At 42.1% G+C, this 14549-nt stretch overlaps 1 protein-coding gene across 1 annotated transcript; it reads left to right on the forward strand.

The window, feature by feature from the left end:
• The first annotated feature begins 8071 nt into the window (after positions 1–8071).
• On the forward strand, positions 8072–14023 carry zfand5a (zinc finger, AN1-type domain 5a). Its single transcript, XM_086111851.1, has 6 exons — positions 8072–8290; positions 10815–10976; positions 11418–11520; positions 11615–11700; positions 12126–12254; positions 12393–14023. The coding sequence occupies exons 2-6, from the start codon at positions 10817–10819 to the stop codon at positions 12539–12541; spliced, it is 627 nt and encodes a 208-aa protein (XP_085967977.1). The 5' UTR covers positions 8072–8290; positions 10815–10816; the 3' UTR covers positions 12542–14023.
• Positions 14024–14549: the final 526 nt, after the last annotated feature.

The following is a 14549-nucleotide window of genomic DNA, read 5'->3' on the forward strand; positions in this document are numbered from 1 at the left end:
TCAATGCTGCCTGTCAAGTTTATCAGCAAAAGTAGAGAAATAATTTGTAGAGATAAATGACTGACTCACAGGCATCACGATAAGAGATTACTGAGCCCCACAAAATTTCCTGCGTGAACTATGGCGCAAACAGCAGTTCTGTTTGTTTTAGCAACTCATAAGGGAGGTCAGAGAAAACACACAAAGTTCAAGATTTGGTATATGCATCGTGTAGTCGCTTACTGAAGTAAATACTTTACTTGGTTATGTGGACAACTCCAAACTAGGCTTTAGTTTCAATGAAAGAATGCCGGAAATTGTTTTCATAAATAAATGTCCGCTGATGTACGGAAAAAAAAGTAAGAAAACAAATGTCAAATGTCCCTGCCTGTGTTTATTAACAATCAACCCACGAACTTCTCCCGCGACCAATATTGACATTGATGTAAAACAGAAGGCAGTTTGGCCATGAGGTTAAAAAATATACTGTTTTCCCCAATGAGAAAGCTGGCAGGAGGAGTAGATTGCGGGTGAATCGGATGTGGCTCACATACAATATGAATATATTTTTCAAGAGGGATTCAGCAGTAAGGCAGTCAGTCACAGCATGCAGAGTCTTGTCATTACATGAATGTAAATTATAGACACGTGCTCAAGGTTGTTTACATGCAAGATGATCTCAGCAAGGAATGATTTATTGATTGATTTCGAGGTTGGATGTTTTTTGTTAGTTTTTCTATTATTTTCAAAGACTGTATAAAATCGGTTCTCATTTATATTTACAAGGATCATTGTTCTCATTGGGGTACGGAGGAGTGTTTTTAATAAAAAAAAAAAAAAAAAGTCAATTTGGCCGTCGTTAACATGACAATGTCTTTTTGGAGCCAGAAAAACAGCTCACAATTTGAAAAGGCTTCACAGGATAGGGTGTTGGAAGAGGAAACCTTTTTTCTTTCATGTACACAAAACATGTTGTCCAAACAACTCCTGTTTACATGAATCCAGGAAAACAATGCTCGACTATGAATGTGGAGACAGTCACTCGGAATGGTGCTTGGGGAAGGAAAAGCATGACCCCGTGCACCAACCGCGTGTCCTGAGTAGCTTTTGTTGCAGCTGACGTATGGTAAATGAAGACTTTTGTAACAAATGCATTTCTACTGGACACAACGACAGGACAATGCATCTGCTGGAGACGCATATAGTCAGAACAAACAGGATAGTGCTACATTGCATCTTTCCTGTTTTGATAAAGACATGCATGCCAAACCACCATCAGCTTTTGAATGGACACAGTTGCTACTTTCTTGCTGGCCATCTGAGCCAGCATTTTCACTGCTTTTTCCCAACTCGCTATCCTGTCTGTAAGGATGGGGATTTGAAGTATATCTGTAGACTTGCTTGCATCTGACGTGGTATCAGAGGTGTAACAATGTGTAAGGACAATGTGTGAAATTAAATACTCAAAACGCACTGCCATTATCACTTTGTGTTGAAAGCACTGATGTCACCTGAAAAGAAGAACATGTATAAATTTTCAGTCCGGGCATGTGCAAATACTTTATTTTATATCCAACCAATGTTGGTGGAAAACAGTGCTGTGGTAGTGTTTGAGTTTCCTGCACCATATAACCCTTTTCTAAGAATATAATGTATGTGTTATTAGTCATTCTTCCTCTTAGCGTTGTCAACTAATTTCACAACAAGCAGCAGTTTGACAGAAAATGAACAATTACTATTAAAAAAAAAAGAGGCCTCATCAAATTATTGCTCCTGCCAATTTAAGTTTACTGTCAAACTAAACATAAAACTAAAATAATTACATGTTGTTTGGATTAAAATGACCATGTAACTTTGACTTTACAAAGTCAGCTACACGCATAAAGCAATTTCACGAGCTAACAAACAGCATCAGTGTTGCAGTGTTACAACCCTTTCAGCAACAGACATTTGAACACAAACAGTGCAACAACACATGTAGACAGACAATCATACCATACTTTACCCTTTGTAGAGAACGATTTACTACAGCTTATTGGAGTCAGTTGTAAAATTCCTCCTTGTGTGTTTTAATATCTGTATTATATGCCCCCTAGCCCAAAAGAAGAAGGAAGAAGGGGAACAAGTGAAGCTGGTGCATATTAATGGCATTTGTATTAATTTCAATGGAGAATGCTTATTTGTGAAATCAGTGTGTTGAGTTTCGTGTGTGGCTACAGAACAAATACAGTATAAGTAAAGGCACAACAGATGAATAAAGACAGTGAATACTGTTCCCAGCTGTAATTACTCCTTGACTTCCAAGACAAGCAGGAAAGACAAGCAGTTCATGTGCAAATGCGATTAACTTTTGACCTGGTATGCACGCTTTTAAGTTGCTTTTTGCATTTCACTGTGGACACAGATTGTTCCCATTTTACTCGGTTGTCGTTGCACAGACATTCCCTGTGCTTCTTCAAATTCGGTCCGCTAAATAATGGTTGAGATATTGAGAGAGTGGCAGTATGCCAAAGTATGTTTTTTGGCCCCTCGTTTATCTTGCTCTTTCTTTATACTTCTGGTTTCCGAGTGTGGAAAACGGAATTTCGGACAAGGAGACAATTTCAGAAACCAGCCTTATCTTGAACATGTGGAGAGTAGGCAAGGAAATATTACTCAATATAGCCCTGTACGACGTGATCTCGCCACAGCTAGTGTGTCCAGGGCAAGGGAGGAAAGCATGGTAAGTATGGGCGCGTCATCAAGAAAGGCAGAGTTTATTTTGCTTGGGGGCGGTACTTGGCGGCTTCAATTGACAGATTACAGCGGAGGGGGCGCGGCTTGTCCTCGCAGACAGAAAGCACGTGGCGGGGCCAGTCTGCACGAGGGAGCAGCAACAAAGAGCAGCTAGTCTCGAACAGTACACGGGACTTCTGCTGCAGACACGCGCGCGCGCACACTTTTTGCACAGGCACACTCACATTCACGTTCGCCACACACATGCATGCGGTCTCGTATGGCGTTCAAACACCTACGACGAAGCATGGAAAAGCAGACAAATAGTTATTTTCTAACCACGTGAACAGTTATATGCAAATTCAGCACATTTGACCTTTAAGTCAATGCACACACGTGTACGTGTGTGTTGTGTGTGTGTGTGTGTGAATGTATATACTGTATATATATATATAGAGAGAGAGAGAGAGAGTTTCCACAAGGACAACATTCGAGCACACGTTCTTGTTTTTGCAGCAATCATCGTCGAAGCTACGGAAGGGAGAGGTTTTTGTGCAAGACTACTGGAGGGTAGTAAGAAGTAAGAATTTCAACCGAACGTGGCAGGAAGGTTGGGGGACTCCTCCTTGGCCAAGGAACAAGAAACACATTATGAAGCACAAGAGATGTATCACAGTATGAAAGGGCAAATGAATGAATGATGAACAGGTGCTAAATCAGCTGATCAACCCTTCTTGATTGTCATTAGTTTTGATTCACTTGAAACATTTTTTTCTCAGTTTGACTTGACTTCAAGTAGTTATCTCAACTAATTAACAGCTGACTGAATTTACAAAGAATGACTGTTCTCATGCAGTCCATGACATGCATAAGCACAGTCTGTATATTGAATTCAATTACTAAACCAATCGTGTAAACTAACAAAGTTCATGATCCCTCAAAAATATACAGGCAAACGTGTTCTTGAAACATTACCCAACGGCCCCTCATCTGGGGGCTAAACATAATGTTGAATGTTCACTGTGAGCAGAGCAGGGTGGGGATCTACTTTTGAAGCAATGGTTTTAGTCAACCCCCGTGCATAGTTTATCGTGCACCACACACAGCTTATGTCAACGGATAAGCTGCCACTTCCAATGCAAGCTTCTTTATCAACAGTGTTTTGCAACACACAAGTGCAAGTTGTGTACTTGAGTGTATGTATTTGTGTATACGTGTGTGTGTGTGTGTCTGTCTGTCTGTGTGTGTCCGGCAGCCTAATATCTTCCTAGTAACTAGATTTATGCAGTTCCAGATTTCCATTAATAATCCTCACACCTACAGAAGGAAACTCCAAAAAGGTGTATATTTCAGTGACGACACTGTCACTATGAGCTGCTCACGCGTATCTATCATGGTGGTGGAAAGTAGTGATGTGTCGTTGGCGAACGAACCGGCTCTTAGAGCCGGCTCTTTGAAGTGAACGATGGGAGCCGGCTCCTCATTGGGAGCCGGTCCGAATAGGAGCCGACTTTTTTTTTCTCCTGTTTTTTCCCCCCTTCGGTTAAAGCCGCACGTGATTGGTCAAGATCCGTGGTAGAAGACGAAGGGGAGGGTTTTTACACACACGCGCGGACACACACACACACACGCACGCACACACGCTGCAGTTTAGAGAAGGGGGAGGGGTTAGAGAAGAGACACACACAGCAGCACACTGAGCAGCACGCAAACAAGACAAACGAGGAGACGAGAGAGTTAGTTAGCGAAAAAAACAACACGGTGGAAAGCGGAAAGGTGAGAAAATGGATAGGAAACGCAGTGAAATTTGGACTCATTTCAATTTAATTGATAGTTCAAAGGCAGCGTGTAGACTGTGCAAGGTTAAAATATCCCATCGATCAGGCTCCACAAATAACCTGCACAGGCACATCAGAAAAGTCCACCCATCAGTACAATTTGAAGAGAAAAGACAAGCAAGGGAACCAGCTATTAATGAAGGTGCTACTGTGTCTGCAACTGTTGCTGCTGCTGCAATGTCACAACTGCCTAGATGTACAACCCAGAGCTCTATGAGCCACTTTATGCAAAAAGCTATAAAACCAGCAAAACAGAACACAATTGACGAGGAACTGGGTAAAATGATTGCAAGTGATTTTCAGCCATTTTGTGTTGGCTGTGTGTTGTCGCAACATCTGAGAGAATCTTCTCCAAAACAGGGCAAATATTAACAGAGAGGAGAAACAGGACTTATGTTGTTTTACTGTAAATAGTTAAAAGCTTATAAATATACACATTCAGAGATTGGAACTTTTTGTTGACCTTGTTTTGATATGGGTCTTTGTACTTTGTTTTTATTTTTGTAGCACTCCATGTTGTACTCCATGTTGAGTATGTTCAGAAGAATATACATAAAGCCATATAAATAATAAATATTTGATATACTGTCTATTTTTTGCATTAGTAATTCATTTTATGCATAATATTACGTTATTTTTGGTAGTAAATTAATTTAAGCAACAAAAAAACTGAGGAGCCATTTGGGAGCCATCACTAGTGGAAAGGAAGAGCTCCTCAATATAACTAATACTCAAAAAGACCCCTCCTCCCCCACCAGCACACACTGGTAGAGAAACTTCTAAACATACAGACTCGATATTGGACACCTCCCACTTTCTCCTTAGTCGCCTCCCTCCCCTCACTGAAACCTGTGAACCTTTGCATACTAAACAGACATACATTTCACTTACACACGGTCCGTCTTTTCTCCTCTGTACATCGCCACGTTAACATAACACTCAGACTCACAAAGACCTCAGTGTCGAGAGCCAAGTAGCTTTACCCTCCCCCATCATTCGCGGTGCTTGCTTTACTGACATATGAAAAGCTCACATCTATCGAACAATCGGCCAATGGTGTCTAACAGCTAGCATAAATACACAATAATGACACAATGAGCTCACTATATACTCACATATGAAATGCTTCCTAATCCAAATAGTAAATGCTGCCTTATCAATAGGTGTCAACATTTACAATCACTTAATTTTATTGTGCTTTCACTTCAGTCACAGAACGGCATCTGCAGTCACCTGAGTGATGATACACTCATTTATTAGCTTATATCTGCCTTTCCAGCAGCTCCTATATTTTGTTGTTCTACTTCTTCCTTTCATAACTTTGCTGCTGTGAATTGGGAATTTCTCCATTGCGAGACTAATAAAGGTTTTCTTATCTTATCTTATCTTATATACTGTATATAGATGTTGAAATAATATGTACTTGCACTTTGTAGAAGAAAATGGTGATAATCAACTCTTATTTTTACTGTATGAAATTGTAACCTGCGCTATTTAATGCTGGTATGATTATTCTTTGTACTATCATGATTGTCGACAAAATTGTATTTTAATAAAATTTCAACTTTTTTCTCGTTGGGCCTTTTTGTGTGCAATGGTTGTTGTAAATGTAGTACTAACCCCTCAACGCTGTCATGAACAAAATACATTGCAGAAGAAGTTGACACCAACAGCTTCAACTTGGTTGTTGATGGACTTTGCCATCATACAAAGCGATGATGAAATCTTAAAAGTGTGTGCCCTGAGCCTCTTTCACAGAGATTCCGCAACATGGCAATAATAGAGGGACCATGAGCATGCTACCTTGTTTACACTGAGCCAATCAACTTTGGCAAAGAGCCACTGCCGCTTGTGGATTTATAGAGATCTCACATTCCATAATGAAAGCGTATCACCACTGTCAATACTTCAAATAAGCTACTGCTCTGTTGCCATTCAGACACTGGCAAACAGTGTTACAGCCTTCATAGCTGCCAATAGCCTTGACATTTTGTTTCCGTTTGTGTGAAGATTTCACAGTGAGGAAACAAACATTAGGGGCTACTTTGGCTGAAATTGTGATGTTGATTAGCAGGTCCCCTACACCCCTTTTTCCATTCTCCAATGTCAGTATCGATGGCTTCCAGACTATACAAGTCCTCTGAGTTCCACGAATCCATTGATAGACAGCATGTTCTGCATAAAGCACACACACACGCACGCACACACACACACACACACACACACACACATGCAGTGACATACACAGTGCCCAAAGAGTGTTTGGGTTTTTACTGGGCTGTGTCAGAGGATGTGTTATGTGTGAATGACTGACAAGGTGAAGGAATACGTTGAGACTTGTCAGACCTGAGGGGCCAACTGACACACTGCAAGTGAATGGAAGGAACGTGTTTTTGTGTCCCCGAAACTTGACAAGACATAGAAAGACTGCGATCTTGAAGTGAAACTACATGAAGGGAGCAAACGTGATTTGTTCAGTTTGTTCTTGTGTTTCCCACACATGCTGTCAAATGGCAGTGTTTGATTTGACAAAGGACTATTGACTAAATATAAGGAAGGTTGGACATTTTAAAGGATTTAATTATATTTATTCAAGTTGAATACGTTGACTAGTGACATAAGATAGACTACGCTGTCTATTGTTTGTTTTGAACTCCAGAATGTTACTCCATTAAAAAAAATGTAACGGACGTCCGTTAAAACAACTAAACTCCGCATTTCTAACATCTTCCAATGAATAAGAAGTTCAAGGAAAAATCTCCACTTTTTTGAATGGAGAAGTCTCAAAGGTAGTTTATGGTGATATGAACTCGATTAGTCGCTGATAGTGTAGTGGTGCACTCACCTAAAATGTGTGCGGGCAGCTTGGGATCAGTTTCCGCTCAGTGATGGTGTGGGTGTGAATGGTCGTTTGTCTCTGTATGTGCCCTGTGACTGGCTAGCGACCAGTTAAGGGTGTACTGTAGTCTGCCCCCCGCCCAAAATCAGCTGGGATATACTCCAGCAACTCCCCGTGACCCTCTTCAGGATAAGTGATGTTGAAAATGGATGAATGGAATGGATTAACTCACTTGTTGGTAGTGGGTCACAATATATTTTACCTGTACGATTTTGTTGCCTCTTCTCTCTCACATTGTCGAGGCTTTTGGTGTATGTATGCGTGGGTGAGGGTGTGATTATCTACGAACGTGAAAAGTAACCTTTTTAGTTTAACAGATAATATACTGCTGTGGGGGGGAAAACAAGCAGCAAAGACAGAACACCGCGTTATTATCCACCCTTGTATCTTCAGTTTGTTGTTAGGAACGCAGCATTCACAATCTCGCCCGTTTCGACAGATAACTCAATAAAAAGGTTGTTGTCCTTGTAGGTGGATGACGACGGGATGTGTAATAAAGGCTAGACCCGTTGTGCGCCTGCGCCGTGCGAAACTGTAATCTGGGGGCTCCCCGAGCAGCCAATAGCGACACGTTGTTTCACCCGTGACTCCATCCGCCACTCCCCTTACTAAAGAAGGAAACAAACATCCACCCAGAGAGAGCTGGAGATCACCAGAAGATAGACAGGGCAGGACGACAGGGAGTGACGAGGCCGAGGAAGGGGGAACTTAACCCTTCCGAACCACCCTTGAAACGGACAAGCACGCCAAGCAAAGGCGAGAAAAAGACGTCCAGCAGGAACTGACAAATCGCCCATTTTTTCCCACATACGTTGGTTGGCCCCCGACCTCTGGCGAGACACTCATCGAATTTCATCAGGTGATTCTCTTAGACTCATAATCGCTTACTCTTTGAATAGAGCTGGTGTGGGTTTTTGCTGGTCGTGGTTAAATAAATAAAAGAAAGGTGCTGTGATAATCAAGGAACTGTTGGTCATAGCGACCTTTACCGGTGGATTGAAAGGTCAGGTGGCGTGTGCGTGACGGTCTCGTGTGTGTGTGTGTGTGTATGCGCGCGCACGTGCGAACGCGTCGTTACAGGGGAAAAGAACTTGAGGGAGGGTATTTACTCTTTTTACGTGTTGGAAGTGTTTGCCAGCAACATCGTGAGCACGATACATCCGCGTCAGTAGCCCTCGAACGTGACTCGGTCTGGTTTGAGGAAAAACATGGGGGAGAGATATATAGCTGGTGCTTGTTACTGTCTCTTGTGGTTCTACATGGCCCAAGCTGGGGGGATGGGGGAACCAAAACCAGATCATTCCTGTCGACAAGTTGAACATTTATACGCCGAATAAATAAGCTAAGCCAGATAAATGAGGCAAAACATCACAGTCTTGCGCAAAAGAGTCAAGTACGGCGTTACCAAGTGGTTGAATTAGTTTCTTCTTTTGGGTAATTCGATGTGTCGTCGATGTTGCTTATGAGCTATTTTGGTGGGTCTAAGTCGTTCCATTAATGTTTTTTCTTTGGATATATTAATTGGCTGAAATCGTATGAGAAATGGTAGCTGCTCTCGTAATGTCCAAACAGGAAACAAGGAAAATGCAGACAAAGGAAGAAACAAAGGCAACCGAGAGCACACTGTCTAGACTGTTTGACTAAACATTTGCTCCTCACGTCCTGTCGCTCACGATTTCTGTTAGACTTCTTTCTTTAAAAAAAAAAAAGAATAATCGTAACAAAACATGTCTCTCGTTCTGATCTGTCCAATGTGACTCGGTAGTTTTTAGCAGGGCCTGAAATATGAGCTCAGCTTCCTGCTGATACTCTGTAGTCAACATAAGAGGAAGACCAACCCTGGCCTGAATAATACGAGTCACTAGAATTCAGTGCTTTATGTGTGCTGAGAAAGGCATTCTTTTCTAAGATGCTTTTGTTGAAACCAATGCGTTTTATCGGAACACTTTTATTTAAACTGCCAAGAGGTCAGAGAATCTAGGTAAAACTCTAAGCTAATTTGAAGGGTTATTTTATGCACCTCTCTATGTCTCAAAACCTTTACAGTTTGACATGTTTTTAGAGCTTTTCATGAAAGGTCTGGCCAGCATGTGTGATTGAGAAAGGAGGGCTCAAATGTGACTGCTAAGCCTATTCCTTTGTTGCCATAAGTGCATGGTTTATACATGTCCAGTCATGTTAACTAAGGTTAGCTCGATACTTAATTGATCCCGGAGGCAATTCTGGAATTCTTAGGTACCGGTACTTCTTATTGATTAAAGCACTTCTATTTTTAAGTCTGGTGGATTTGGCCCGAGGTCAAACAGCCTCTAACTTACCGAGCTGATGAGGGAAGAATTTTCACCAGTCAGCAGACGAACACGTGACGCGAAGGCAGAGAAGGTCACCTGTGGGGTTTTCCGAGGAAAGCCTTGACGTGCATTGCATGCACGAGGAAAGGAGTAGGAGGCGGTGGTTTAAGAAATTATATTGTGAGGATACATTTGTTGTTGTGTCATGATATTCTGATACTAATGATTCTGCCAGCCCCTTTGTAACATGAAACTGTCCCAATGCGTTTTGTGACCAAAATATTGACAAGCAAACAGCTGCTATGTTATGGAACAGTGTCAAAGGTAAATTAGAAGGATGTGATGCAGCACAAGGTGTTTTTGGTTTTTTTTGAGGGGGGGTGGTCTGTTTTAGTTGATCAGATCCATGGTTAAAGCTTCAGAACAGAACACCTTCTAGTCTAAGCCTTCCTTTCTCCTGTTCATTCATCAAGGACTGTTTGAATTGTTTAGTTTCCCATTCCACAATCTCCGCTTGTATTTCATCACTGCAGTACATCAGTGTCATTAAACGACATGGTTTGCCAAGAGAACATGCATGTTTACTGGATATGTGTGTGTAAGGGGGGCAGGGGTTGCGTGTAAGTGAGGAAGTTTTGAAAGGCCTTATTTGGTAAGATGTCTCTACAGAGAAGTGAAGAGGGTGTAATTTCCATGATTATTTTTGCTTCATTTTTGCTGAGAGTGAACCGGCTACATTTGTCTAATAAGGGTGTGTAATTATTGTAATTATCACATGGTGGTGAGTCAAGTCATTATGCAGTACGAAAGTAAAATTGAGAACAGTATTTACACAATGTTCTATGAAATGGACAAAAGTAGGATGGCGTCATCATGCTGATAGATCACGTGGGGTGAGGTTTCCTTGATGACAAATGGTGCGTCAGCTCCAGGGAGAGTAATGGCAACTGTTGGCAGCACTCACTCGGGGAGGGCGGTGAAGGCTGAACAATGCTCCATTTTCTGTCAGGTGGTGATTTTCTTCACCCATGCATCTGGTGTTTCAGGTTTTCAAAAGAATGTAATCACACTCTGTCCTTCTCATCTTATCAGCAATGGCCCAAGAGACAAACCAGAGTCCGGTGCCCATGCTGTGTGCCACAGGCTGTGGTTTCTATGGCAACCCAAGAACCAATGGAATGTGCTCTGTATGCTACAAGGAACACCTGACAAGGCAACAGAGCAGCGACAGGATGAGCCCCCTTAGCCCTATGGGTATGTTAGACCACAACAAAATATGAAAAGGTGCACTCGGTTCCAATTTTTGGATTAGCCACCTTGCAAAACAATGCAACCCGAGTGCTCCTATAGCTAAAGTTTAAGTCTCTAAAGGAGCAAGAGGAATTGTTTTGAAATTCATTTATGACTCTCATTCAGCGAGTGTGTATTCCCAGCACACCCTACCCTCCCGCTCTGTTTTTCCACTCAGCGTAATGAAAGACAGCTGTTTTCCTTAATGGCATTATCCAAGGTTACATTCACTTATAAGGTCAATCTTGGGAGTCAACCATCAAAATCTTAACAATAGACTAGCTCCATAATTTTAAGTGGAGAAAGGGGCATAAAACAGAGATCTGATTAGCATCTGACTTAACGTTCTAAAGAGCTCAATGGTCATTTGTGCTGTCTAACTTTGCTAAATTTGTGCTCATGCAGGCTCAACTTCTAGTCCTACCTCAGAGGTGTCTGCAATCCAGAGACTAGAAGCTAGTCTAGCCAAGGTTGATGCCCGCCCTGCCTCCTCGCCAGACATGTCTAGGTCTGTATCAAGTGATTTGCTCTTACTGGCTGCTGACTGGATGCTGCTCTCCTGCTTTTGCCTCATGTTCCCTTTTTTTCCCCCACACCTACAGAACTATTCAAGGATCGCTTCCTGTGACTCAACAAATGACAGAGATGAGCATCTCGACAGAGGACAAGCCTGAATCCCTAGAACCTGGTAAACATGCACGCATATTTGAGCAAACAGTCTTCTGTGAGGCCATGTTACATTCCATGCACTGAACCACAGGGGTTTTCTTTCTGCATCTAAGAAAGCAACCCTGTCTAGAAATAGACCTGTTTAAAAATAACTCCACACCAGAAGACATTTTTGGATTAGCTGCTGGCTAGTAGAAGCCCACTCAACAGGGCAGAAAGGGGTAATTTCAAGATGGAGCCTACATGAATTACTGTCTGGGTAACATGGAGTGATGCTAAGGAAAATGGTGTACAATAGATAAAGGATACGTTTGCATTTAGTTTTTCGTTGAAATTTACTGTGCTGGCATCACTTCAAAGAAGTGTCCCAATTCTGCTGCATTTGCAGCTTAGATGAGATCATTTGTCCTTTTAAAAAATAGATATTTGTTCTCTCATCTACAGTTGTAAACCAGCCTGCTGCCTCGAGCGCAACTCCCATAGCTTCTTCGAGCAGCGACGACAGCAAGGATGACTCGTCCAAACCGAAGAAGAGCAGGTGCTTCATGTGCCGCAAGAGGGTGGGTCTTACAGGTATGTGGCGGGAACGTTGTTTTAAATGGTCTTTCCGTTATTATTGTTCTCAACCGTTGTCAACTTCTGTGCTGTATTACACATACGTACAGCACATTTGACAATAAAGTTGTATTCAATTCAATTCTCTACTTCCAGGATTTGACTGTCGCTGTGGAAACCTCTTCTGTGGTATCCACCGGTACTCTGACAAGCACAACTGTCCCTATGACTACAAAGCCGAGGCGGCCGCCAAGATTCGTAAGGAGAACCCCGTGGTGGTGGCTGACAAGATCCAGAGAATATAGGTCATGGTGCAAGTGGCAATGATGAAGATAACACTTTTTGGAAAAAGACTCAAGTGTTTCACCTTTGGAATTGAACACTGGCATTTGTGGCCAAGTGAGGATGGCAAGGACTCAATTTACAAAATTAAAACCTCAACAAGACATTAAAAGAGAATCCTGTCTGAGGGAGATGCATGAATGATCACTTTGCTCCCCTTTTGATTAATCCATTTTGTTAGTTTTATCATATTTTCTGTGGTGTGACTTTTTCTTCCCAGGAATACGAATTGTCTTAGAAAGGGCAGCCCGGAGTAAATGTCAGAGGCAAACTGCGCTCCCCTCACCTTAACCAGGCATACAGTGTGCCAAACTGTAGACCACCCTTCTTCCTCACTCCCTGTCAAGCGTCAGAAACCACATTGAGAATTGAGACCCTGCTGGAGGAGCTGTCCCCCAAAATGTTGCACAAGAAGTTCTGTTAGTTTGTCCCTCGTCTTCCCCGGCTTGACCTACCTCACAGCTGCTCTGCTAGCCTTCTTTTCTCTCTAACTGTGTGTGCTCTTGCGCTGTGACCTTGGCAGAGAAGCAGGGCACCTCTCTTTCGCCTAAGTGACCCCTCAGATCAGCATTCTAATATTGACTGTTTGGTTTGATTGTGATGAGGCTCAGTCTTGTTTAGTTGTGGAGGTACAGTGCAGGGCAGGGACAAATACACGTTCATCTTTCCTGAATTCAAACCCGAGCAGTGAGCAGGGTGAACGAGCTTGTACGTGAGTGACAGGCTGGAAGGAAGGGTGGATGCCTCACAGATCAATCTTGGCTACAAGGAATGGAATTTAGGCATGAATTTTTCTTCGTCTACAGGAGCGATTTTAGAAAATATGGCCACAATCTAGTTGGTTTGCAGGCATTTTTACTTGCTGAGACAATTATGTTTATTTTAGCCCCCACCCATGCATCCTTCCACATACTGATATTGTTCTGATGTTGGCACATGTATGCAATGCATATCTGCAGTTAGAATATGTGAACCATGATTTTGTCTTTGGTTTTTATTCATTTTAAGTGTGCTAACCGAACATTCATGTGAGCACAGCGTGCATGCACGCAGAAACAAGGTTTATCAGCACATGTTTACAGAAAACTACAGGAGCATGCCAGAGGTAGATTTAAATGAAATAAAATATACTAGACTACCACAATTATATGTAGCGCGTGAGTGTGTATGCGAGCGTGTATGTTTGTGTGTGTGCATTATTTTCATGGCTGCCTGACTGTACGTACGAGTTGTTCATGTTCCCAGTGTTTTTCATTTAAGACAACTATGTATCCGTTTTGATTTTTTTCTCCCCGTTTCTGATTCTTAGTTATATGCAAATTTGTACAAAAAAATGAAAAAAACAACAAAACTGTTGATATTTATGTATTGCATATAATCCTGCTCTCCAGCATTACCACAGAATAGTATCTTGTAAATAAAACTGTACAGAGAGACATTAACAATGGTCTTGTCTATACTTTGTATATTATTAGATTGTGTGTGACTGTAAACAGCGCAGTCATGCAATGCATTTATTGTATTGAAGCATATAAATATAAAGCTGCTATTCTCAATTTGCTCCGTAAGGCCAGAAACCTGCTCTTGTGAATAAAATGACATCACAAAGGACGACTCAGGATAGTAGTGCAGGAATTGCCAGAAAAACAATAGCGAGTGGCACCTCCTGTGTACACTGTAATACCTCATCTCAGCTAAACCGGTTGCTTGAACTTCGTGTTATTACCGAGACCTGAAAACACTCATTGAAAAACACCGACAAGCGTCATTCAAGACTTGTCGGGGTCACACAGGAAGTGTTAGTGTTGCATTTTTAATGGGTGAAGGTCGTACTGTACGCACAGAGTGTGTATGCTTCAAAAACGATATGTTCTTTCACACTCCTGTTGGGAGTGAGTTCACAGATGACGTCACCGTAACAGCTGCTCAGACAGCTGAGGCGTGCTCATGTGGTGTTCCTGTCACAGAGAG

The sequence above is a fragment of the Hippocampus guttulatus genome, chromosome 5 (assembly GCF_054856545.1).
Source record: "Hippocampus guttulatus isolate MCC_2025c chromosome 5, RoL_Hgut_1.0, whole genome shotgun sequence".
Taxonomy (NCBI): Eukaryota; Metazoa; Chordata; class Actinopteri; order Syngnathiformes; family Syngnathidae; genus Hippocampus; species Hippocampus guttulatus.

Excerpts from the sequence above, each read along its gene's own strand:
- zfand5a (XM_086111851.1), top strand. The coding sequence starts at position 10,817 with ATGGCCCAAGAGACAAACCAGAGTCCGGTGCCCATGCTGTGTGCCACA. Across the intron at positions 10,977-11,417 it reads GAGCCCCCTTAGCCCTATGG|GCTCAACTTCTAGTCCTACC; the intron begins GTATGTTAGACC and ends GTGCTCATGCAG. Across the intron at positions 12,255-12,392 it reads CAAGAGGGTGGGTCTTACAG|GATTTGACTGTCGCTGTGGA; the intron begins GTATGTGGCGGG and ends CTCTACTTCCAG.